Here is a 26,757-nt window from a genome sequence, read left to right as displayed (position 1 = left end):
GTCTGTGTTGTGACCGGCGGTTACATAACTACATCCCCAATTGTCGGCCTGTTCACCCAAGGGGGGTCATTCCGAGTTGATCGCACGCTAGCTGTTTTTAGCAGCCGTGCAAACGCGTAGTCGGCGCCCACGGGGGAGTGTATTTTCGCTTTGCAAGTGTGCGAACGCCTGTGCAGCCGAGCTCTGCAAAGACATTTTGTGCAGTTTCATAGTAGGTCTGAACTTACTCAGCCCTTGCGATCACTTCAGTCTTTTTGGTGCCGGAATTGACGTCACACACCCGCCCTCCGAACGGCCGGACACGCCTGCGTTTTCCCTACCACGCCCAGAAAACGGTCAGTTGCCACCCATAAACGCCCTCTTCCTGCTTTCTTCTTGCGATTGGCTGTGCGTATGGATTCTTCGTTAAATCCATAGCTCAGCAACGATCCGCATTGTACCCGTACGACGCGCGTGCGCATTGTGGTGCATGCGCAGTAGAGACCTGATCGCAGCGCAGCAAAAAACAGGTGATTGGGCCATGGATTGTATAGGTGTGTTCCCAACTTTAGCCTCTAGCACCTCTGATGGGAAGCTATTCCATACAAATGTACACGAAGAGTATGATCTTGCTGTCTGCGGGTACTACACGAAGAATAACTCTGAAAACAAAACCGCCACGTGCAGCAAGCATGCAGGGAAACTTTTATCTAGTTTATTTTGACTTTTTATTGTGCCATAAAATATATGGTCATAAGGCTTTCAGCCAGGAAAATGTTTGTATTTGGTTGTCTACAATATATCAGTTTATCATAAATCCTGCTGTGTCTACCTATTTTTGCCTTACACAACAATAGACTTTTCCATTGTGTTTCGCTGTGTCAGGTCTTGTAAATCTGGGCCAGACACACTACTATAGTTTGCTTAAAGCGCTGTGTGCTTTGCAGAATTAGAAGTTCAAGGGCACTTTTTAGTTCTGTATATAGCACAAAGGTGAAAAGGGAAAAACAACAGTAATGTCATCATAGACAACTAGGAAGTCATTTGCTGGGAATTTTTTTTACCTTTATATATCAGAAGGCTGGCCAGTGCCTCTAAGTAAGCTCTTACCAGCCCGCTTGCCGGAACATAACCTGGGAAATGGCCAGTGAAACACGAATCCCCTTTCTTGAAAATTGTTTAATCCAGATTTTTTTTTCCTTCTCCCCCTTGTATTACTGTTTAATCCCATTATGCTGCCATTGCTAGGAACAGAGACCAATAAAAACAATAGGTAAGATTTTTAATCCCATATAAGATTAGACAAATGCTTTTTTAGACTCCGAAGGCTATATCAAAGTTGTAATTGCATTGGTTAAAGGCGTTAGAAGGCTTTAGTATGCTTTGTTGTATAGGCTTGTACCTCTTACTAGACATTGCTCAATCTGCTTGTCTCCAGTATAAAGTAGTTTGTGATATGCATTCTCTATAATATACATTATGGCATGTAGCACTCTAAGCACGTTTTCTCATTTTATGGGGGTATAGGTTGTGAAAGAACAGGCGTTTATAGTGCTGTCTTGAATAGGGTTGTATACAAAGCCTTTTATATTTTGGCCACTAATAAAAATTATTCAAAAAATCTTGTAGTTCCAAAGATAGTTTTCTTTTTCTCCTTTTTCGTTGTCCTCCTCCTTTTCCTCCAGTGTGAGCATGTGGATATCAAATATATTTTTCAAAATTAAGAAAATACCAACAAATCACATTTAGGCACTGCGTTCATAAAGGTATGACATGGCAGACGAAACAATTAAAACACTTATACCATTAAAATTATTTTATATAAACAAACAATTTGCAGTACTGCTAAAAAGAAAGTTTGCACTATAATGTCCACATCTGTGCAAAATATATATACAAGGTAAGAATGAGAAATACTTACCCGCTGATTTTGATTAACCATGTATTAAGTTCCATAAGCACAAATAGATATCGGAGTAATATTACCACTAGTAGTCCAGTAGAGATAAATTACTCCTGGATGTTGGATCAGAGGTAGTTCGTGCTATAATCCTAACACACTTCCTTTGGGTGCTACGTCAGGCATGCACTTACTGAAGTAGCCGAGAGCGGCTAATTGGAGACATACGTCTGCTTGGTGAATGTAATACAGGTATGGGACAAATGGCATGCATTTCCTGGCTGGGTAGGTAGTGTCCTAGATGTCAGCAGTATGTGGTGATCGGGTGTGGTTCATTAGGTCGACATGAGTTAGGTCAACATACATTGGGTTGACCACGTTTGGTCGACATGGTCATTAGGTCGACGTGTGTAAGGTAGACATGCAGTTTTTTTTACTCTTTTTACCGTTTTCTTTGAAAATTGACGGGGAACCCGAATTTATTGCACCATGACCCCTCACATGGCTAGCTTTGCTCGCCATGCTTCGAGCACGGTGCCTCGCTGCGCTCGGCACTGGTTACCGTTCCCAATCGTAGTCCATGTGGATCGTTAAGTATTAAAAAGGTCAAAAAAATGGGGGGGAAAAATGTGAAACTCATGTCGATCCAAATGTAGTCAACCTAACTCATGTCGACCTAATGACCGCCATCGGTGGTGATCGCAGTCAGTGGGTGAGATCTCAAAACCATCAACCTAACGTGTTTCGCTTCGGCAGGAAGCTTTATCAGTCTACCCTATCAAATACTTTAGTTTTTATGCTTGCAGTGCCTACGTGGGATATTCCTACAATTCTGGTTGTTTTCATATCTAGTTCTGCAAGAAGGGTGAAGCCTGGTAGGTGTTGAGAAGGTGTAAAACAGCAATTACCCAAACACTTGTGTGTCTGTGTGACTTTGATCGTTGGTCTAGCTAATGTATAGTGATTGAATGAGAGATACCAGACGCGGGCATGGTGCCAGAACAGGTGATGCAAGGGAACCATGGACTGGCTGACGCTCTGTAGACTAATCACCAGGGTGTGTTTTCTAGTTGTCCTGGCGACCGGTTTTTGACTAGAGGAGGAGTTGCTCAGTTGTAAAATTGATTTCATTTATGTGCTAATGACTAGAGAAGAAAGTATTTGAACGTGACTTATCGGACTTTGGTATGAAGGAAGACTTTTGGGTGTGGGGAGATTTCTACGGTGGAGCATGGTGCTGAGGGTGCACAATTGTAAAAAGAAAATGTGTGGTGGAATAATAAAAAAATAATAAAAAAACATACATTTTGGTGCGTGGTATAGAAGGAAAATCAAACTATATTGGTACTATATTGTACCACCACACATTCCTTGCCCACAATTACAGCCTCATGCCCACTTAATGCATTTGTTGGCATACCAAACAAAAGTATACCACATACAGTCGGGTCCATAAATATTGGGACATCGACACAATTATCATATTTCTTTTTCATCCACTAGGGGTCTCTGGAGTACTCTTGGGATATGGACGGTTTCCGTAGGAACAGGGCACTGAATATTTAACACAAAATTATAAATGTGTGTGAGTTCTGGCGCAAAAGCTAGCTGCCCAATCCTAACCTTCCTATGATCTGCCCAAATCCAGATCACAAAAGGGATACAAGTGAAGAAATAACAAGTGGAAGGGAGATCAAAGGCGCTGCTATACAAGTGACAAATATAATAAACAAAATTTGTATAATATACTTGCAAAACCTTGTGGTCCTTCGTTAATCTTTTTTTCATATAAATCCAGTAATTACCAGATGTTTACATGCAAAGAACAAAAATAAACAACAAATGTGTAGTAATGTCTACAATAAGTTCAATTTTTTGTGTGTTCTCCGATGAAGCAGAGCCCTGTGATGTGGAAGTTTTTCTTGATAGGAGATAAGGATAGTTTCTCACCACCACTTCACAAACATAGGTACACGTACCAAAACTCACTTAGAGTTAAATATCACCATACGCATAAAGGTTTCTTTTATACTTCTACTTAAGACACGTGAAACAAGATCCGTTCAACGAAAACGTACCACACTCACGTTTTCAGCAGATGGTATCCCACACGTAGCGGTTTCTTTGAATAGATGAATAACTCTTCTCTTCCATAAAGAATTAGTTTATTGGTGCGTGATAACAAATTTTAAAAATAATTCATAAAAACAAATCTCCTTAAATAATTACCAAAAAAATCAGGATAGAGCAAAATGTGTGTCAGAATGGAAAATGACAATCACAAGTGAATTCCGGACTTACACTTGCGAACACAAATGCTGCATATTACCTTGATTTGGTATCGATATAGGAGAATTAAAAAGCACTGTCTGATATCACCAACGCCGTTTCGACACAAGGTCTTTTTCAAGGTGGATGCTCTATCCTGATTTTTTTGGTAATTATTTAAGGAGATTTGTTTTTATGAATTATTTTTAAAATTTGTTATCACGCACCAATAAACTAATTCTTTATGGAAGAGAAGAGTTATTCATCTATTCAAAGAAACCGCTACGTGTGGGATACCATCTGCTGAAAACGTGAGTGTGGTACGTTTTCGTTGAACGGATCTTGTTTCACGTGTCTTAAGTAGAAGTATAAAAGAAACCTTTATGCGTATGGTGATATTTAACTCTAAGTGAGTTTTGGTACGTGTACCTATGTTTGTGAAGTGGTGGTGAGAAACTATCCTTATCTCCTATCAAGAAAAACTTCCACATCACAGGGCTCTGCTTCATCGGAGAACACACAAAAAATTGAACTTATTGTAGACATTACTACACATTTGTTGTTTATTTTTGTTCTTTGCATGTAAACATCTGGTAATTACTGGATTTATATGAAAAAAAGATTAACGAAGGACCACAAGGTTTTGCAAGTATATTATACAAATTTTGTTTATTATATTTGTCACTTGTATAGCAGCGCCTTTGATCTCCCTTCCACTTGTTATTTCTTCACTGAATATTTAAATTTAGAACACTCCACCCCTCCATATCCCCGAGTACCTCAGTGTTTTTTCTGTGCTCGAAGTAGCAACAGGTCCTTGTGGCTGGGTCCACGATTCTTTTGAATAATTTTTCTTTTAAAGTTTTTCTTTTTTCATACGCATCCCTTTCCCCCTTCCAAAAGGCAGGGTCAGGGATAGTGCAAGCTGCTAATAGCAGCAGTGGCGTGTCGGTCCTCACTGAATGAGCACCCTCACAGCCACACAGATCTCCTGCACAGGCTGGCCGGCGCTTGCAGAGAAGCCCCGTCGGAGCCTCATCACAAGCAGCAGGAGTCAAGGTATGTGAACGGGGCAGTCAGCTCCCGCTGCCGCCCCGCTGTGTGGGGACATTGTTACTGACGCCGGGATCCCTCTGCAGACGCCCGCCGCCGGCCGCTGCTCTGGGCCCCACCGCTGCACGGCCGCTTCTCACAGCGCTTCAAGACGCGCTCCCCGCTCTCAGTCCCTGCCCGCCCGCTCTGCTTCCGAAACGGAGCATGCAGGGGGGAGGGGGGGCATTACAGCACGGTGATTATGTAATAGCAGGGTTATTTACAGAGGGGGCAATACAGCGGCATGAGAGGGTAAACCTGCAGCAACAGCAGTATGCTAGGCTGCAGGGTGATTTACACAGGATTTCATATAAATGGCACTTTAACCTGCACTGTAATTATATGTGTGAGCATGGCAGCCATTGTTAACCATGCTTCCTGTGTCTTCCTGCTGTGATTCCAGAACGTTCCAGTACTACATCTCTACTCCACCGGAGGCGCAGGGGTGTTAGTGGGAATTTGGGATCACATTTCATAGTACTGGCCACGTGTACTGCACTTGGCCAGATATATATATATATATATATATATATATATATATATATATATATATATATATATATATATATATAGAGACACCTTAGTACTATTTTACTGAGTCGTGCAAGTGTCTGTTTTGGTGTATTGTATTGTCTGTCGCCATAATGACTAAGGCACCAGCAAAAACTAAAAATCATAATTGCAAAGTCTGTAGCAGTGTGTTACCGGATGGATCTACCACATGTACAGTATGTTTTGTGGATTCGGTTCCGAATACAAATTCTGCTCCGGTTTTAAAGCCAATTTCCTCCCCGGACCCTCCATGGGAAATGCTAGCCAATGTACTGGCTGGGTTGCAATCCGAATTGACCGCCGCTCGACAAGAGCAGGAAGCGGCAAGATCGGAGTCTAGGGTGAGACCGCCAGAACTACCGGAGGCGTCTCAGCCTTGCGAAAGGCCCAAATCCATTTTGGGTAGACGGGATAAATTTCATATGTCTTATGATTTACCTGTTTCGGCTACGTTGCATTCTGACGATTCCATGCCAGACCTCACGGCACAAGATGAGGGTGAGGAGGGCGAAGTGGAGTCAGTTAGTGAGGATTTTAATAGCTCTGGTATTGATAATCTCATCAGAGCGGTGCGTCAGTCTCTGAAGTTTACAGAAACTGAGGAGCCTCTCACAAATGATCAGGTCGTATTTACTAAACGACAGAGAACTCCAATAAGTTTTCCTGTGTCGGAGTCTCTTAATAAGATGTTAGTAGAAACTCGACAGATTCCAGATAAACGGTTTTCTATACCTCGCAGATTTAAGTCTAGTTACCCGTTTCCAGACTCGGTGACATGTACATGGGAGAATCCACCTATAGTTGATTCGTCAGTGTCAAAGCTTACGAAGAAATTAACCATACCAGTGCCAGCGGCTACTACGCTTAAAGACCCTTCAGATCGCAAAATAGAAACTATGCTAAAGTCCATGTATGTAGCAGCAAGAGTGCTGCTGAGACCTGGCTTGGTTGGTATCTGGGTCACTAAGGCGCTCATAGTATGGATAACAGAACTTAAGTCTGCCCTCCATGACGAACACCTTATACTTCTTGCTGATCAAATGTGTGAGGCTGCGGAGTATCTCTGTACAGCTTCTACTGACGTCTGTCAGCTCACTTCTCGTATTTCATCGTCGCTAGTTACGGCACGACGAGCACTCTGGCTGCGTTCTTGGCAAGCGGAGGCAGAGGTCAAACGAGGTATAGAGGCGTTACCTTACGATGGCAAGAAGTTGTTTGATCCTGAATTGGACACATGGATTTCTGAGGCTACGGGAGGAAAGTCTGTTTTCTTACCATTGCCTCCACCGGTTCCAAGAAGGAGGTACTCTGGACCTTCGTTCAAATCCTTTCGCGGACGTGGCAGAGGAACAGCCACGCCTGGTAGACGTGGTCGTGGACGTGGTTTCCAACACAAGTAGTCAGGACGCTAAGGTTACCGACAAGCCAGTGGCATGACGGGCTACCAGCCCATCTCGGTTCTCCGATTGTGGGAGCACGCCTTCAGACGTTCCATTTGGCGTGGTTCCAGACATCCGCGGATGGGTGGATCCGCAATTTACTTTTAAAAGGTTACAAAATAGAGTTCGACTGTCTTCCGCCACTGCGGTTTTTCAAGACAGGATTGCCTCTGTCGGACGACAAGAGGGCGGTTCTGCAAGTTGCCATTCAGTCCCTACTGGATTCAGCAGTTTTGATTCCGGTCCCTGTACACCAACAGGGTCAGGGTTATTATTCCAGTCTGTTTGTGGTACCGAAGCCGGATGGCTCAGTCAGGCCAATTTTGAACTTAAAGGGTCTCAATCGGTACGTAACTTACTACAGATTCAAGATGGAATCTCTGCGCTCAGTGATTGCAGGTTTAGAGCCAAAGGAATTTATGATTGCACTGGATCTCAAGGATGCGTACTTACACATTCCGATTTGGCAGCCTCATCAGAGGTTCTTGCGGTTTGCAATACGCCAGAACCATTACCAGTTTCAGGCTCTACCGTTTGGCCTATCGTCAGCGCCTCGGGTATTCACCAAAGTGATGTCTGTGATAATAGCTCATCTCAGATCCCTGGGAGTGACGATAGTTCCGTATTTAGACGATCTGCTCATCAAAGCCCCGTCTCAACAGATGCTTCTCCAACTAGTGATGAGCGGATTCGGTTTTACTCGGTTTTACTCGGTTCTCAAAACGCCATCTTATTGGCTATCCAAAACACGTGACATCCGTGAGCCAATAAGATGCCGTTTTGAGAACCGAGTAAAACCGAATCCGCTCATCACTATCTCCAACATGCCCTGCTAACGTACAATGTACTAGTTCACCACGGTTGGATTGTCAACTTCAAAAAATCACATCTCATTCCGTCTCAACGCCTTCAATTCCTAGGTATGATTCTCGATACGGTGAATCAAAGAATTTACCTACCACAACAGAAAGTACAGATGATTCGTCATCTAGTACAATTAGTACTCAAGCCACGCACAGTCTCGGTACATTTGTGCATTCGCCTCTTAGGAACAATGGTGGCGGCTTTCGAAGCGCTTCAGTTCGGAAGATTTCACTCACGTCCTTTTCAACTGGATGTGCTCGCACAGTGGTCGGGCTCGCATCTGCAAATTCACCACAGGGTGAGGTTGTCGCCAAGAGCAAGGGTGTCTCTACTCTGGTGGCTCAAGGAACACAATTTAACCGCAGGGAAACTATTCGGCGGATGGAATTGGATAATTCTAACGACGGACGCGAGTCTCAGAGGTTGGGGAGCTGTAGTTCAAAATTGTCAACTCCAGGGTCTCTGGGCGGATCACGAAAGATTGCTGTCTATAAATGTCCTGGAACTCCGCGCAATTTACAATGCACTACGACAAGCAGTACACATGCTTCGATCTCAGACTGTCCAAGTGCAGTCAGACAACGCAACGGCAGTCGCATACATCAACAAACAAGGAGGAACAAAGAGCCGCATGGCAATGCGGGAAGTAGCTCGAATCCTCAATTGGGCAGAATATCACCAGGTGATATGGTCGGCGGTGTTCATTTCGGGAGTGGACAACTGGGAGGCGGATTATCTCAGCCGTCGGGATTTTCATCCAGGAGAATGGGCATTAAATCCAGAGGTGTTTCACATGTTGGTTCAGAGGGTGGGGTTACCCTCAGGTGGACCTGATGGCGTCTCGCCACAATCACCAAACACTCCAGTATGTGTCCAGAACGAGAGATCCAAAGGCAGTGCAGTGGCGGTGGAAGCTCTCACAATTGCGTGGCCGTACAGCCTCGTGTATCTGTTTCCACCGTTTCCGCTGCTCCCTCTAGTGCTCAAACGGATCAAGAGTCAGTCACAGTCATACTAGTGGCGTCTCATCGGCCTCGAAGAGCTTGGTTCTCTGATCTCCACGGTCTACTCGCAGACGATCCTTGGCCGCTCCCTCTACGTCCGGACTTGTTACAACAGGGTCTGTTTCTTTACCTCGATTTAGTGCGGCTGCGTTTGACGGGGTGGCTGTTGAGACCGCCCTCTTAAGAAGAGAGGGCATTCCAGAATCGGTTATACCAACCATGCTACGAGCTAGGAAGCCGGTTACGGCAGCTCATTATTACAGAATTTGGCGTGCCTATATAGGTTGGTGTGAAACTCGAAAGTTTCCGACATCTTTCAAGTTATCCCGTCGTTTGTTATTTCTACAAACGGGGTTAGATGGAGGACTGCATTTATCTACACTAAAGGTGCAGGTATCTGCTTTGTCAATTTACTTTCAAAGAAGATTGGCTCTATTGCCGTCTATACACACTTTTCTGCAAGGTGTCCTCAGAGTTCAGCCTCCATTCATTCCACCTACAGCGCCATGGGACTTGAATCTGGTTTTAGATTTTTTACAGTCTTCATATTTTGAACCCTTACAGCAAGTGGATATAAAGTTTCTCACTTGGAAAACAATTTTTCTTCTAGCCTTAGCTTCTGCAAGGCGTGTTTCAGATTTGGGTGCCTTGTCATGCAAGCCACCGTATTTGGTGTTTCATGATGACAGAGCGGAACTTCGGACGAATCCCGCTTTCTTACCAAAGGTAGTGTCATCTTTTCACATCAATCAACCAATAGTAGTTCCTGTGTTGACATCACATTCGGGAACTCTGGATGTGGTACGTGCTTTACGCGTTTATGTATCCCGAACGTCTACAGTTCGTAAGACGGATACGTTGCTTGTTCTCTATGATGCTGCCAAGATGGGTTGGCCAGTGTCTAAGCAGACCTTATCCAGATGGATAAAACTGACCATACATCAGGCTTACCTTCATGCTAGGTTACAGCCGCCTACATCGGTAACAGCTCATTCCACACGTTCTGTGGGAACTTCATGGGCAGCTGGTCGTGGAGCTTCTACGACGCAGCTTTGCCGTGCGGCTACATGGTCTTCAGTGCACACGTTTGTGCGCTTTTACAAGTTTGATACGTTTGCGGCATCAGCATCTAGCTTTGGCCGCCTAGTGTTACAGGTGCCAAACGGCTCTCCCGCCCACGGGGGAAGCTTTGGTACGTCCCAAGAGTACTCCAGTGACCCCTAGTGGATGAAAAAGAAAATAGGATTTTGGTACTTACCAGGTAAATTCTTTTTCTTTGAATCCATAGGGGGCACTGGACGCCCACCCAGAGCAGTTTTACCTGGTTTGTGGTAGTTCAGGGGATCGTATGGTAACACACTCTCACCGACTGGTTCAAATTCTCAAGTGCTGGTTATGGTGTCAACTGTTTAGTTGTCAGTAACGTTATGTGTCAACTTCGTTGTTGTCCGTTATGTTATATGTAATACTCCATTGTCAACCTCTCTATAGTTCCTGTTCGGCTCAGTAAAAAACACTGAGGTACTCGGGGATATGGAGGGGTGGAGTGTTCTAAATTTAAATATTCAGTGCCCTGTTCCTACGGAAACCGTCCATATCCCAAGAGTACTCCAGTGCCCCCTATGGATTCAAAGAAAAGGATTTACCTGGTAAGTACCAAAATCCTATTTTTTGGCTGTATACACCACCACAATGGATTTGAAATGAAACAAACAAGATGTGCTGCAGACTTTACGCTTTAATTTGAGGGTATTTACATCCAAATCGGGTGAACGGTGTAGGAATTACAACGGTTTCTAAATGTGCCTCCCACTTTTTAAGGCACCAAAAGTAATGGGACAATAGACTCAAAAGCTATTTCATGGACAGGAGTGGGCTATTCCCTCGTTATTTCATCATCAATTAAGTAGGTAAAAGGTCTGGAGTAGATTCCAGGTGTGACATTTGCATTTGGAATCTGTTGCTGTCGACTCTCAATATGAGATCCAAAAAGCTGCCACTATCAGTGAAGCAAGCCATCATTAGGCTGAAAAATCAAAACAAACCTATCAGAGAGATAGCAAAAACATTAGGTGTGGCCAAATCAACTGTTGGGAACATTCTTAAAAAGAAAGAACGCACCGGAGAGCTCGGCAACACCAGAAGACTACGGAAAACAACTGTGGTGGATGACAGAAGAATTATTTCCCTGGTGAAGAAAAACCCCTTCACAACAGTTGCCCAGATCAAGAACACACTCCAGCAGGTAGGTGTATATGTGTTAAAGTCAACAATCAAGAGAAGACTTCACAAGAGTGAATATAGAGGGTTCACAACAAGATGTAAACCATTGGTGAGCCACAAAAACAGGAAGTCCAGATTAGAGTTTCCCAAACAACATCTAAAAAAAGCCATTGCAGTTCTGGAACAACATCCTATGGACAGATGAGACAAAGATCAACTTGTTCCAGAGTGATGGGAAGAGAAGAGTATGGAGAAAGAAAGGAACTGCTCATGATCCAAAACATACCACCTCATCAGTGAAGCATGGTGGTGGTAGTGTCATGGTGTGGGCATGTATGGCTGCCAATAGAACTAGTTCCCTTGTATTTATTGATAATGTGACTGCTGAAAAAAGCAGCAGGATGAATTCTGAAGTGTTTCGGGCAATATTATCTGCTCATATTCAGTCAAATGCTTCAGAACTCATTGGACGGCGCTTCACAGTGCAGATGGACAATGACCCGAAGCATACTGCGAAAGCAACCAAAGAGTTTTTTAAGTCAAATAAGTGGAATGTAAAGCAATGGCTAAGTCAATCACCTGACCTGAATCCGATTGAGCATGCATTTCACTTGATGAAGACAAAACTGAAGGGAAAATGCCCCAAGAACAAGCAGGAACTGAAGACATTTGCAGTAGAGGCCTGGCAGAGCATCACCAGGGATGAAACCCAGTGTCTGGTGATGTCTATGCGTTCCAGACTTCAGGCTGTAATTGACTGCAAATGATTTGCAACAAAGTATTAAAAAGTGAAAGTTTGATTTAGGATTGTTTCGTTTGTCCCATTACTTTTGGTCCCTTAAAAAGTGGGAGGCACATATAGAAACCGTTGTAATTCCTACACCGTTCACCTGATTTGGATGTAAATACCCTCAAATTAAAGCGGAAAGTCTGCAATTAAAGCACATCTTGTTGGTTTCATTTCAAATCAATTGTGGTGGTGTATAGAGCCCAAAATATGAGAATTGTGTCGATGTCCCAATATTTATGGACCTGACTGTACATCCTTGTGCCAGTATTAACCATTTACTACTGGCATACTACCATAACCCAGCAGAAGTTAATGAAATCTCCTACAACCTTTGCCATGGATTACAAGCTACAAGTCACATTCCAACAATATACAACCTTTGCTTCTTTGTAGTAATAGCTCTTTTGGTCGCTGCCTTTACCCACATTCTGGTTAGGGTTCATGGCAGACAAGCAGAGATGAGACCTCACTGCCAGTGTTTTGAGTTATGTGCAGGGTATTTGAGGCTTCCATCTTGTAGAAAGAAGGCATTTACATGCACTCATTGGATTTATTGCCTGAAATGAAGCTGCAGAGAGATTCTGTTAAAACTGTGTTCTCTATTTCAGTCATAAATTTCTACTACTCAGGCTTCTTTTCGGCTTACTCCATGCCCCCACAATACCCCAGTAGGCCATCTTGTATTTAGAACATATATATATATATAATAAATTCTGAGAGGTTGCCTTTACTTGGTAGAGATGCTATTTTGGGAAATGAAGCGTTATCCTTGAGAATGTAGCCTATTGAGTTGCTTGAATTTATAGTGAGCCATGAGTTTTGGCTGCCTCCACTGTCACTTTAAGATCGGTGATGTGACAAGTTTGGATCAGTCTTGCTTTTTAAGTCTTTCCGTTACACATTTGGCTTTTACTGTGTAATATAAAGGGTTATGGTTTGTGTTTTATCTGGATTGACTAGGAATGTGGCAGGAAACAAATTCATTGTTTGGGGTAACTTTGATTTTGAAATTGAGTGAGAAATTTGTGTTGGCTTTCAATACTTGGAATAGATTAAGAAGTCCATTTACTAAAGCCTTGGATGGAGATAAAGTAGACCAAACAACCAGCTCATAACTGTTATTTTTCAAACCCAGCTTGTGACATGGCAGTTAGAAGGTAATTGTCTGGTACTTTATCTCCGTCACCTTTATCTCCATCCAGGCTTAGTAAATAGACCCCTTATTCTTAACTAGCTACAGTACCCGGCTCTGCTCGGGTGGAAGTTGGTGATAACGGAAGACTGTTACCTTGGGTTTTCCGATTTTGGTAATATACAGGGTGGAGTGGAGGGTGTTGTGACACTTGGCTACGAATAAGCCTATCATGATACACAGTACACATATGCTGTGTTGTTCTGATCAAATGCTATTGAAGTGCGTACGCCTGTTGCTGCCGACTTGCTGAGAGCAGTGCTCAGGACCCCTCCACGTGGAGCCCCGCCCACAGCCCCCAATCACCGATCGTGATGATACATAACCTAACACCTGCCTAGGGAGATTACCTACGCAATGGTGAAAACTGTATCCCAATCTGTTCAGTGGTTTCAGAGTTTATTGCAATAATCAGACAAACAACCAAACAGACGTTCTCATTTATAAGATGTATATAAGGTGCATGAGCTCTGCTGTTGGATTCTGTTAGCCATGGAACATTTACTTTAACCATTGGTCTCCCCTTTTCAGCTCAAAGGCTGTAGATGTGTTCTTACAGTAATTCTGTCCTAAGCGTGTCTTAACCATATTACGTTCCGTAGAATAAAGCTATTGGATCCAATGTTCATATCTGATTGTAAAAACGAGAAAGCCATGCCTCTGGGAGACGAGAGAGAGCCCTAGAGAACTTTCTCAAAGCCTGTACTTTCTCAAAACCGAGATAAAGGGTATACAGTACTGTAAACAGGAATTGAAATTAGAGATGAGCGGATTCGGTTTTACTCGGTTCTCAAAACCGAATCTTATTGGCTATCCAAAACACGTGACATCCGTGAGCCAATAAGATGTAGTTTTGAGAACCGAGTAAAACTGAATCCGCTCATCTCTAAATTTGAAATATCCCTCCACTTCTTTGTTCTCCTACAGGAGGTTGCAGTGTTAGAACGGTGCTTCTGTAGACACCCAAAGAGTGACTGACAGCTTTGCAGGCTTGCTCGACAAAATAAAGTGTGTGTATTGGTGGATTCTCCAGTGGGTGGAGCTAATTATGTCACAGCTCAATCTGTGGTCTCTGCTGCTATCATCAGGTCCCACTAGGATACTTGCCTGAGAATGTGGGAATAGCGCCTCCCACAGCTGTAACTAGAGATTATGGTGCCCTGTGCCAGAAAGTATATTGGTCCCCTCCCTTCTCCCCAATATTTTATATAGGGACAGCATGTGAAGAGGCGTGGTCTCATGCAAAAGGGGTGTGGCCACACTAGTTCCCCTCACCCCAGTTCAAATTACCCCACACAGTAGTGAACCTTACTCACATTACACTGCATAGTAGTGTCCCGTATTCACATTACACTCACAGCAGTGCCCGTATTCACATTATACTACACAGTATCACACCTTAAACATTTCTCTATCGTCCTAGTGGATGCTGGGGTTCCTGAAAGGACCATGGGGAATAGCGGCTCCGCAGGAGACAGGGCACAAAAGTAAAGCTTTCCGATCAGGTGGTGTGCACTGGCTCCTCCCCCTATGACCCTCCTCCAAGCCAGTTAGATTTTTGTGCCCGGCCGAGAAGGGTGCAATCTAGGTGGCTCTCCTAAAGAGCTGCTTAGAAAAGTTTAGCTTAGGTTTTTTATTTTACAGTGAGTCCTGCTGGCAACAGGATCACTGCAACGAGGGACTTAGGGGAGAAGAAGTGAACTCACCTGCGTGCAGGATGGATTGGCTTCTTGGCTACTGGACATCAGCTCCAGAGGGACGATCACAGGTACAGCCTGGATGGTCACCGGAGCCTTGCCGCCGGCCCCCTTGCAGATGCTGAAATAAGAAGAGGTCCAGAATCGGCGGCAGAAGACTCCTCAGTCTTCTAAAGGTAGCGCACAGCACTGCAGCTGTGCGCCATTTTCCTCTCAGCACACTTCACACGGCAGTCACTGAGGGTGCAGGGCGCTGGGAGGGGGGCGCCCTGGGAGGCAAATGAAAACCTATTTTGGCTAAAAATACCTCACATATAGCCTCCGGAGGCTATATGGAGATATTTAACCCCTGCCAGAATCCGTTAAGAGCGGGAGACGAGGCCGCCGAAAAAGGGGCGGGGCCTATCTCCTCAGCACACTGCGCCATTTTCCCTCACAGAAAGGCTGGAGGGAAGGCTCCCAGGCTCTCCCCTGCACTGCACTACAGAAACAGGGTTAAAACAGAGAGGGGGGGCACTAATTTGGCGTTAGAAATATATAAAAAAGATGCTATAAGGGAAAACACTTATATAAGGTTGTCCCTATATAATTATAGCGTTTTTGGTGTGTGCTGGCAAACTCTCCCTCTGTCTCTCCAAAGGGCTAGTGGGTCCTGTCCTCTATCAGAGCATTCCCTGTGTGTGTGCTGTGTGTCGGTACGTGTGTGTCGACATGTAGGAGGACGATGTTGGTGAGGAGGCGGAGCAATTGCCTGTAATGGTGATGTCACTCTCTAGGGAGTCGACACCGGAATGGATGGCTTATTTAGGGAATTACGTGATAATGTCAACACGCTGCAAGGTCGGTTGACGACATGAGACGGCCGACAAACAATTAGTACCGGTCCAGACGTCTCAAAAACACCGTCAGGGGTTTTAAAACACCCGTTTACTTTAGTCGGTCGACACAGACACAGACAGGGACACTGAATCCAGTGTCGACGGTGAATAAACAAACGTATTCCTTATTAGGGCCACACGTTAAAGGCAATGAAGGAGGTGTTACATATTTCTGATACTACAAGTACCACAAAAGAGGGTATTATGTGGGATGTGAAAAAACTACCATAGTTTTTCCTGAATCAGATAAATTAAATAAAGTGTGTGATGATGCGTGGGTTCCCCCCGATAGAAAATTATGGGCGGTATACCCTTTCCCGCCAGAAGTTAGGGCGCGTTGGGAAACACCCCTTAGGGTGGATAAGGCGCTCACACGCTTATCAAAACAAGTGGCGGTACCGTCTATAGATAGGGCCGTCCTCAAGGACCAGCTGACAGGAGGCTGGAAAATATCATAAAAAGTATATACACACATACTGGTGTTATACTGCGACCAGCGATCGCCTCAGCCTGGATGTGCAGAGCTGGGGTGGCTTGGTCGGATTCCCTGACTAAAAATATTGATACCCTTGACAGGGACAGTATTTTATTGACTATAGAGCATTTAAAGGATGCATTTCTATATATGCGAGATGCACAGAGGGATATTTGCACTCTGGCATCAAGAGTAAATGCGATGTCCATAACTGCCAGAAGATGTTATGGACACGACAGGGGTCAGGTGATGCAGATTCCAAACGGCACAAGGGTGTATTGCCGTATAAAGGAAGAGGAGTTATTTGGGGTCGGTCCATCGGACCTGGTGGCCACGGCAACTGCTGGAAAATCCACCGTTTTTACCCTAAGTCACATCTCTGCAGAAAAAGACACCGTCTTTTCAGCCTCAGTCCTTTCGTCCCTATAAGATCATATCTGCCCAGGGATAGAGGAAAGGGAAGAAGACTGCAGCAGGCAGCCCATTCCCAGGAACAGAAGCGTTCCACCGCTTCTGACAAGTTCTCAGCATGGCGCTGAGACCGTACAGGACCCCTGGATCCTACAAGTAGTATCCCAGGGGTACAGATTGGAATGTCGAGACGTTTCCCCTTCGCAGGCTCCTGAAGTCTGCTTTACCAAGGTCTCCCTCCGACAAGGAGGCAGTATGGGAAAAAATTCACAAGCTGTATTCCCAGCAGGTGATAATTAAATTACCCCTCCTACTACAAGAAAAGGGGTATTATTCCACACTATATTGTGGTACTGAAGCCAGAAGGCTAGGTGAGACTTATTCTAAATCTAAAAAATTTTTGAACACTTACAAAGGTTCAAATCAAGATGGAGTCACTCAGAGCAGTGATAACGAACAGGAAGAAGGGGACTATATAGTGTCCCGGGACATCAGGGATGCTTACCTCTATGTCCCAAATTTGCCCTTCTCACTAAGGGTACCTCAGGTTCGTGGTGCAGAACTGTCACTATCAGTTTCAGACGCTGCCGTTTGGATTGTCCACGGCACCCCGGGTCTTTACTAAGGTAATGGCCGAAATGATGATTCTTCTTCGAAGAAAAGGCGTCTTAATTATCCCTTACTTGGACGATCTCCTGATAAGGGCATAGTCCAGGGAACAGTTGGAGGTAGGAGTAGCACTATCTCGGATACTGCTACAACAGCACGGGTGGATTCTAAATATTCCAAAATCGCAGCTGATCCCGACGACACGTCTGCTGTGCCTAGGGATGATTCTGGACACAGTCCAGAAAAAGGTGTTTCTCCCGAAAGAGAAAGCCAGGGAGTTATCCGAGCTAGTCAGGAACCTCCTAAAAACAGTGCATCATTGCACAAGGGTCCTGGTAGAAAATGGTGGCTTCCTACGAAGCAATTCCATTTGGCAGATTTCACGCAAGAACTTTTCAGTGGGATCTGCTGGACAAATGGTCCGGATCGCATCTTCAGATGCATCAGCGGATAACCCTATATCCAAGGACAAGGGTGTCTCTCCTGTGGTGGTTATAGAGTGCTCATCTTCTAGAGGGCCGCAGATTCGGCATTCAGGATTGGATGCTGGTGACCACGGAGCCCAGCCCGAGAGGCTGGGGAGCAGTCACACAAGGAAAAAATTTCCAGGGAGTGTGATCAAGTCTGGAGACTTTTCTCCACATAAATATACTGGAGCTAAGGGTAAATTTATAATGCTCTAAGCTTAGCAAGACCTCTGCTTCAAGGTCAGCCGGTATTGATCCAGTGGGAAAAACATCACGGCAGTCGCCCACGTAAACAGACAGGGCGACACAAGAAGCAGGAGGGCAATGGCAAAAACTGCAAGGACTTTTCGCTGGGCGGAAAATCATGTGATAGCACTGTCAGCAGTGTTTCATCCCGGGAATGGAAACTGGGAAGCAGACTTCCTCAGCAGGCACGACCTCCACCCGGGAGAGTGGAAACTTCATCGGGAAGTTTTTTCCACATGATTGTAAACCGTTGGGAAATACCAAAGGTGGACATGATGGCGTCCCGTCTGAACAAAAAACGGGACAGGTATTGCGCCAGGTCAAGAGACCCTCAGGCAATAGCTGTGGACGTTCTGGTAACACCGTGGGTGTACCAGTCGGTGTATGTGTTCCCTCCTCTGCTTCTCATACCTAAGGTGCTGAGAATTATAAGACGTAGAGGAGTAAGAACTATACTCATGGCTCCGGATTGGCCAAGAAGGACTTGGTACCCGGAACTTCAAGAGATGTTTACAGAGGTCTTATGGCCTCTGCCGCTAAGAAGGGACTTGCTTCAGCAAGTACCATGTCTGTTCCAAGACTTACCGCAGCTGCGTTTGTTGGCATGGCGGTGGAACGCCGGATCCTAAGGGAAAAAGGCATTCCGGAAGAGGTCATTCCTACCCTGGTCAAAGCCAGAAAGGAGGTGACCGCACAACATTATCACCACATGTGGCGAAAATATGTTGCGTGGTGTGAGGCCAGGAAGGCCCCACAAAGAAATTTCAACTCGGTCGATTCCTGCATTTCCTGCAAACAGGAGTGTCTATGGGCCTCAAATTGGGGTCCATTAAGGTTCAAATTTCGGCCCTGTCAATTTTCTTCCAGAAAGAATTGGCTTCAGTTCCTGAAGTCCAGAACTTTGTCAAGGGAGTATTGCATATACAACCCTCTTTTGTGCCTCCAGTGGCACTGTGGGATCTCAACGTAGTTCTGGGATTCTTCAAATCACATTGGTTTAAAACCAGTCAAATCTGTGGATTTGAAGCATCTCACATGAAAAGTGACCATGTTCTTGGCCCTGGCCTGGACCAGGCGAGTGTCAAATTGGTGGTTTTTTTCTCAAAAAAGCCCATATTTGTTTGTCCATTCGGACAGGGCAGAGCTGCGGACTCGTCCCCAGTTCTCTCCCTAAGGTGGTGTCAGTGTTTCACCTGAACCAGCTTATTGTGGTGCCTTGCACCTACTAGGGACTTGGAGGACTCCAAGTTGCTAGATGTTGTCAGGGCCCTGAAAATATAGGTTCCAGGACGGCTGGAGTCAGGAAAACTGACTTGCTGTTATCCTGTATGCACCCAACAAACTGGGTGCTCTTGCTTTTAAGCAGACTATTGCTAGTTGGATGTGTAATACAATTCAGCTTGCACATTCTGTGGCAGGCCTGCCACAGCCAAAATATGTAAATGCCCATTCCACAAGGAAGGTGGGCTCATCTTGGGCGGCTGCCCGAGGGGTCTCGGCTTTACAACTTTGCCGAGCGGTTATTTAGTCAGGGGCAAACACGTTTGTAAAATCCTACAAATTTGATACCCTGGCTAAGGAGGACCTGGAGTTCTCTCATTCGGTGCTGCAGAGTCATCCGCACTCTCCCGCCCGTTTGGGAGCTTTGGTATAATCCCCATGGTCCTTTCAGGAACCCCAGCATCCACTAGGACGATAGAGAAAATAAGAATTTACTTACCGATAATTCTATTTCTCGGAGTCCGTAGTGGATGCTGGGCGCCCATCCCAAGTGCGGATTATCTGCAATACTTGTACATAGTTACAAAAATCGGGTTATTATTGTTGTGAGCCATCTTTTCAGAGGCTCCGCTGTTATCATACTGTTAACTGGGTTTAGATCACAAGTTGTACGGTGTGATTGGTGTGGCTGGTATGAGTCTTACCCGGGATTCAAAATTCCTCCCTTATTGTGTACGCTCGTCCGGGCACAGTACCTAACTGGCTTGGAGGAGGGTCATAGGGGGAGGAGCCAGTGCACACCACCTGATCGGAAAGCTTTACTTTTGTGCCCTGTCTCCTGCGGAGCCGCTATTCCCCATGGTCCTTTCAGGAACCCCAGCATCCACTACGGACTCCGAGAAATAGAATTATCGGTAAGTAAATTCTTATTATTGTGCTACTCTGTAGTGTCCCTTATTCTCATTGCGTCACATAGTAGTACCCCTTATACATGTTACGCCATCCATTAGTACCCTTTATACACATTATACCACAAAGTAGTTGTACCCCTAACCTATTGTCAAACACCCCCCCCCCCCCTTTTCCTATGAGTTTCTCTCTCCTTTCTCGCCTTAATAATTCCCCCTTCCCCATCATTCATGGATGTCATGATGAATGAGGAATCATTTTTCTATTAATAACAGTATGAGGGGGCTGGCCTGTGCCACTCTATACGCATGACAGTATGGATAAGGGGGTCTGGCATTGCAGGCAGAGGGAAGCCATGGGTAGATGATTGGCACAATTGCAGGGGGCAGGGCACTGCAGGATGATGGTCCACAGGGCGGGTGTCAGTGGCCCTGCAGCCATTCACCCCCTCCCTGCAGGTGATTATATAACATCTGACCTGATCAGCTTTCGTGCTAGCCTCTGCCTTTGCTCCGGGGAGCTGCCTGTCTTTCAGGTTAAACCATGAAGAAGCTGCCCACCTGAGGCAGCGCTACATGTGAAGGACTGTCAGACTGGGGAATTCTGGTAAGCCTCCTGTAACAGAACTCCAGTGTTTCCTACAGACAGCCAGCGGGACTACCTGTCGTAGCATGATGCTGTTCAGCAGCAGCGAATCGGAGAGGCTACCATGTAGTCAGCACTGCAGCATCAAGGATGGGATAGGCCATTTGCAGACGGTAGCTAGTTGGTGAGTGGCTCATGCAGATCAGCGATTGGGCGGGGGATGGCCGGTTCCGCGCACAGACCAACTGCCCATTGTGCGGTGCACCCTAAGCACTACCCTAGTCACGGCTGTGGCTACTCCTGCCTGCAGTAAAGAAGGGAGGTAGTCCTTTTTAACAGAGCTACATTACATTGGAATGAAAAATGAACACTACAATGTTTTTGTCCTTTGTGACTTTGAATTAAAATACAAACTTCAGTTAATGATTATAGGCATGTGCTGCCTGAAATATGTGTGGGGTTATCAATGTCATATTTACAAAAGAAGGAAATTGAAGGCACGCTGACTTATACAAATAGCATTTCCTGGAGCATGAGTATCTTCAGCTTGATTTCTGATAATTGTTGATTTAGAGCTCTTTACATTTATACTGCATGCTCAGTCAAGCAGAGGAGAGCTGCATAGATAAGCCAATATAGAGATCCACAAAGTATCTCACCATTCAGACTCGGAGTAGGTAGTAAATGGCAGTTAAGTGAGTAAGTAAATCTGAAATCACATCATGAGTATACGTTGGACTAGACCATTCCCTTACCTGCTGATATATATGTTCTTGCACGTCTGCATAGGTGAAAGGCTGTGCGTTCCAGATTAGTACAGCTGTAAAGTGACAGCCCTGCTTTTCCAGATATAATTTATGTTCTGTATCTATGCTGGCTACACAGTTCTACTTTACTGTTTGTCCATGATGAATGACCAATGTATGGTGGTGTCCTAACCTAATGCCTATGTTTTTGTTTTGTTTTTTCTCCACACGATGTTTATAGGAGAGCTCACACATTAACTGTGCTATTTATCCTCACTTGTTCCTTGGTATATGTCACATTACTAGAAGAAACACCTCAAGACACGGCCTACAATACAAAAAGGTACAGTTGTCTAATGTTCCTATTTACATACATTTAATTGTCTTTTCTAGGTTTGCTATGTGTATATCTGAGAAATCCGATGTCATTAGAAACAAATTTAAATAACCAATTTTTCAATTAACAAAGGCAAGAAAATAGTATAAATCTACTGACATGTGAATGAGCCTCATCTGCAGTTGTTTTGCTTTTGTTTGTGTAGATTTCACACTTTTTTATAATTTCTTTATTTTAAAAAATGGTTTCTGGTTGTTGTAGAATGGGTAATGCTTCAGTTGTCTTTAATAGTACGGTTTCGTTTTGACCATTTGCCGATAGAGATATTCCTTTCTGAACGTGTAAGTGTGTTTATTGTCAAAGTACTGGCAAGTTTTCCTTACATCTTTTGCAAAGCCTTGACACAAGGACTGAAAGTAACCTGTAGGCCAGGCCTGGACAACCTGTGCCTGTCCAGCTGTTGTGAAACTACAAGTACCAGCAAATTCTTCCACAGTTTTGCTATTAAGGAATAGAAAAACTGGGGCAGGGCATGCTGGGATGTGTAGTTTTACAATAGTTGGAGAGCCAGAGGTCCACTCTGTACAGTCCACACATATCCTCACATGTCTTCTCATTCTTCACTTTCCCTTCCTCTCGAACCTGGTTCATCATTGCTGTATGACCATATCATACCGCCCATCAAGAACCTTTGCAATCTGGCGGACAACTATGCAGTAGATGGCACCTTTCCTTGTGTATCCATGCCTATTTCCCTATGGATTGTAAGCTTGCGAGCAGGGCCTTCCTACCTCTGACTGTTTATCACCCAGTTTGTTATATCATTGTTATTTCCAATTGTAAATTGAATTTGCTGCGTTATATAAGAAACTGTTAATAAATAAATAAAATAATACCAACCCTAGCTGCAAAGTTAAATGTGTGAAAAGTAACTTGTCCTGACGGACACTCTACATCTGTCCTGTGGCTAAAGGGGCATACACAATATAAGATTTTTTTTCAGCGGTTTGGGCGATAACGGCTTTGAACGATCTATCGCTCAAATCGGCCAGCGTGGACACAATGAAAGATGTGCGCGCCAGCGCTCGTTTGAAGCAGGTCATCAGTCGTCCATGCATGCAGCTCAATCTTCAGTGCGTTGGTAGTGAAATCGCTCATATTGGCATGTGTGTACACAACAAACAATGTCCAGTATAAATGAGTTAGACCAATTTGAAAGATCTGGAACTTTGAAGCCACACCCAGGCTCCATTTTACAGAGCACTTCGCCGACCAGAGCAGAAGCACAATGTGGTCAGCAGCTCCCAAGTTCACACTGCCCCACCAGTGTTATTTTTTAAAACACTGCGCTGCCACTGCCCCGAGAATGCAAATGCCCCCCCAGTGTATTAAAACCCACTGATGTGTGCACTGGCCACCACTTATTATAGGTCACTGTCCCGTCACAAACCAGCTTCACAAACGATTCCCAGCGGATCGTTTGTCATTCAGATCGTTTGTATTGGTTTTTCAGGGACTCTTGGAAATTCAAGGAAAATCGCTCATCTTCCAAATTGTTCATCTTTCTAGTGTTTATGGGCCTTAAGACCGTTCACTAAGGGTTAATGCTTCTCAAATCTAAAAATCCTGTTTGTGGCTCTAAAGAGCAACTGCTAGATGGACATTTAAGTCCATTTTATTATAGATGACTTAGTATAGAGCTCCAGGATTACCTCTGTGTAAATGGTCACATACTGTAACAAAGGTATGACTTTGTATGGTACTTTACCTAAGGCGGCACTTGGATGGAGCAAAGCTATTATGTGGAAAGGTAGATAAAACTCTTGGTAAAGATGACTGAAAATTACAGTGTTACTATACAGGGTGTTTAAAATTTTTTAAAACAGAGGTAACAAAGTTATTTCCATCGTAACACATTGCTCGTGGTGTGTGGGGTCTGCCAGGACGTCCTTTTATTATGATTAGACACAGACCCTGTTTGCTGGAACATTTCCACCCAAGACAGGATAGTTTTGTATGGTGGTGCAGGTTTCTGAAATTTTGTCCTGGAACCCATTTGTTATGGATGCCAGCGAAGGTCCGCCATTGCGTCCTGTCCCGTAACCTTGGATATAATGTTTCACACACCATGCAGGTTCCTGGATGCCGTGCTGTGGCATACCGGTTGTCGCTCAATGTCTACTGTAACGCTTAAGATGCACCTAAAAGTTCCAGTGACTTTTTTTTTTTTTTTTTTTAGTAAACGCCCTGGTACACTATCACGGCATACCCGCTATATGTATAGACTGCGAGATGTCTGTGATAGGACCTTATACTAAATGGCAGTTGTCGTTTCTCCTCACTATTGCAAGTGTGTATCTATGTAGCAAAATGAGTGTGTGGCATTAGTTTATGTTTGAGCACTGACGTCTTGCTTCACAATAATGAAATGCAGTTAATCACAGGGCACATGGAAGTTGACCAGTAACTAGGGCCCTATATAGGCCTCGTATACTGCAGTGTACACCACATTAGGCACTATTTTGAAAAACGCAAGCAGAAAAGTAATAAGCCATCCCTTAATATACATAGGGGTTGGGTGTAATTTGTCAGCATTCACAATGTTGTTGACAAAACATTCCTGGTGGTCCAGTGGTTACTTACCATGTTCTGTGGGTCCAGCAGTGTCTTCCAGGTCTAACGGGCAGCTGATGGGGAATTTTGTCTGAACCTGCATTGATTGCAATGATGAATAATGCTAACCCTTAGCCTTCCGCTCCCGGAGCCTAACTCCCTAACCCATCCCCTCCTGCAGCTTAACCCTGACTGTCAGCACATAACCCCCTAACCCATCCCCTCCCGCAGCCTAACTCCCTAACCCATCCCCTCCCGCAGCCTAACTTCCTAACCCATCCCCTCCCGCAGCCTAACTCCCTAACCCATCCCCTCCCGCAGCCTAACTCCCTAACCCATCCCCTCCCGCAGCCTAACTCCCTAACCCATCCCCTCCCGCAGCCTAACTCCCTAACCCATCCCCTCCCGCAGCCTAACTCCCTAACCCATCCCCTCCCGAAGCTTAACCCTGACTGTCGACAATATGAGAATGGTGGCGTTTCACATGTCAGCATTTCTGATGTAAACGATGTGAACATGTCTACATTCTGCAGATGATGAAATTCCATGTCGACATTATAACTTCAACCCTATAATATAGTACCAGCTGCATGATAATATAAATGCCTAATATGGATACAAAACAAAAGAGCAGTTGTTGGCTCTTTGTCTTACAAACAGGCCCATTCCTATTCTTAGTAGCAGGACACATTTTGCTTATAGCCGTTTTCAAGTGACAATGGGAAGTTTTGTCATTTTGGTCAGTGGGAGTTCATGCATAATACTGTAGTGTATCCATCCAAGCAAGCAGAGACAAGTACCTCATGTAGGAGGAACAGATACCCCTCATAGACAGACTTATTTTGTGTTTTGTTTTACCCCTGTTCTCACCTAATCTACATGTTCTTACTGTATGTAGCAAGCTCACCGATCCTATGCACTTGCATGAAGTAGCACTCTCTGAAAATCATGCTCAGAGTTCCAGTGAAGACACCTGTATATATAATTGCTTGTATAAAGCTCCTAGCACCCACACCCCATTATTAGAACTTGTGATTTGTGTTCCTGGCTAGATATTTCCTGTTTGTTGCTAGTGTTAAGGGAACAAGAGGAAGTTTATGGGCTCATATCCTATCCTAACCTCTATCAGCCCTTCCTGTCCAGTTGAACTTTTATAGCTTTAAGTGCTTTTTATGGTGTTTTAGTCCGAGTCCCTCTTGTATTCTGTCACCATCTGCCCTATGTTTAAAGTAGATGAGATTGGAACATCTAGTCAATCGGATCATAAGAATGTTCAGAGCAGCACAGAATATTTCAGGACATTTTTGCTAGTCTTGTTGGAGGCACTGGCAATAGGCCATTACTTAAAGACCTTAATAGTCTATACAGGTTGAGTATCCCATATCCGAATATTCCGAAATACGGACTTTTTTGAGTGAGATAGAGAAACCTTTGTTTTTTGATGGCTCAATGTACACAAACTTTGTTTAATACACAAAGTTATTAAAAATATTGTATTAAATGACCTTCAGGCTGTGTGTATAAGGTGTATATGAAACATAAATGAATTGTGTGAATGTAGACACACTTTGTTTAATGCACAAAGTTATAAAAAATATGGTCTAAAATTGCCTTCAGGCTGTGTGTATAATGTGTATATGTAACATAGATGCATTTTGTGCTTAGATTTAGGTCCCATCACCATGATATCTCATTATGGTATGCAATTATTCCAAAATACGTCCATGTGCACTGTACTTTAGCATCTCCATGATGAAGTGGGCTTTTATATATATATATATATATATATATATATATATATATGTGTGTATATATATATATATATATATATATATATATGTATATATATGTATATGTGTGTGTATGTATGTATGTATGTATATATATATATATATATATATATAAATTTCAAAACAGAACTGGCACTCACCCCCAAAAAAAAATACTGCTCCGGTGCCTTCTGGTGTGATGAGTATAGGCAGACAGTAGGAAGCATGCAGCGGCACTCAGAGACTGACTCCAAAGAAAGTTTAAAGTGCAAAAAAGTATTTAATCCATAAAAAACAGCACAAGGGTGACCACAAAGGTGACCAACGTTTCGGGGCGCTGACGCCCCTTTGTCAAGGTGATACAGTGCATACAACATTTACATACCTTTAAATAGACCAAGAAGACCCGCGAACGGGACACACGCTACGGAAGGGAGGTGAGGACGGAAACCGCTCCGTGTACTTCCGGGTGTGGTGACATCAGCACGCTC

At 44.3% G+C, this 26,757-nt stretch overlaps 1 protein-coding gene across 1 annotated transcript in view; it reads left to right on the top strand.

The window, feature by feature from the left end:
• PTDSS2 (phosphatidylserine synthase 2) overlaps positions 1-26,757 on the top strand; it is a 205,280-nt gene that overhangs the window by 74,485 nt on the left and 104,038 nt on the right. The window contains exon 2 of the mRNA XM_063944344.1: positions 21,789-21,890. Within this exon, the coding sequence (XP_063800414.1) occupies positions 21,789-21,890 (102 nt within the window). The remainder of the gene's footprint in view (positions 1-21,788; positions 21,891-26,757) is intronic.

This window comes from Pseudophryne corroboree, chromosome 11, assembly GCF_028390025.1.
Source record: "Pseudophryne corroboree isolate aPseCor3 chromosome 11, aPseCor3.hap2, whole genome shotgun sequence".
Taxonomy (NCBI): Eukaryota; Metazoa; Chordata; class Amphibia; order Anura; family Myobatrachidae; genus Pseudophryne; species Pseudophryne corroboree.
Note: the sequence above shows the minus strand (reverse complement) of the source record. Positions and strands in the feature narration are given on the sequence as shown.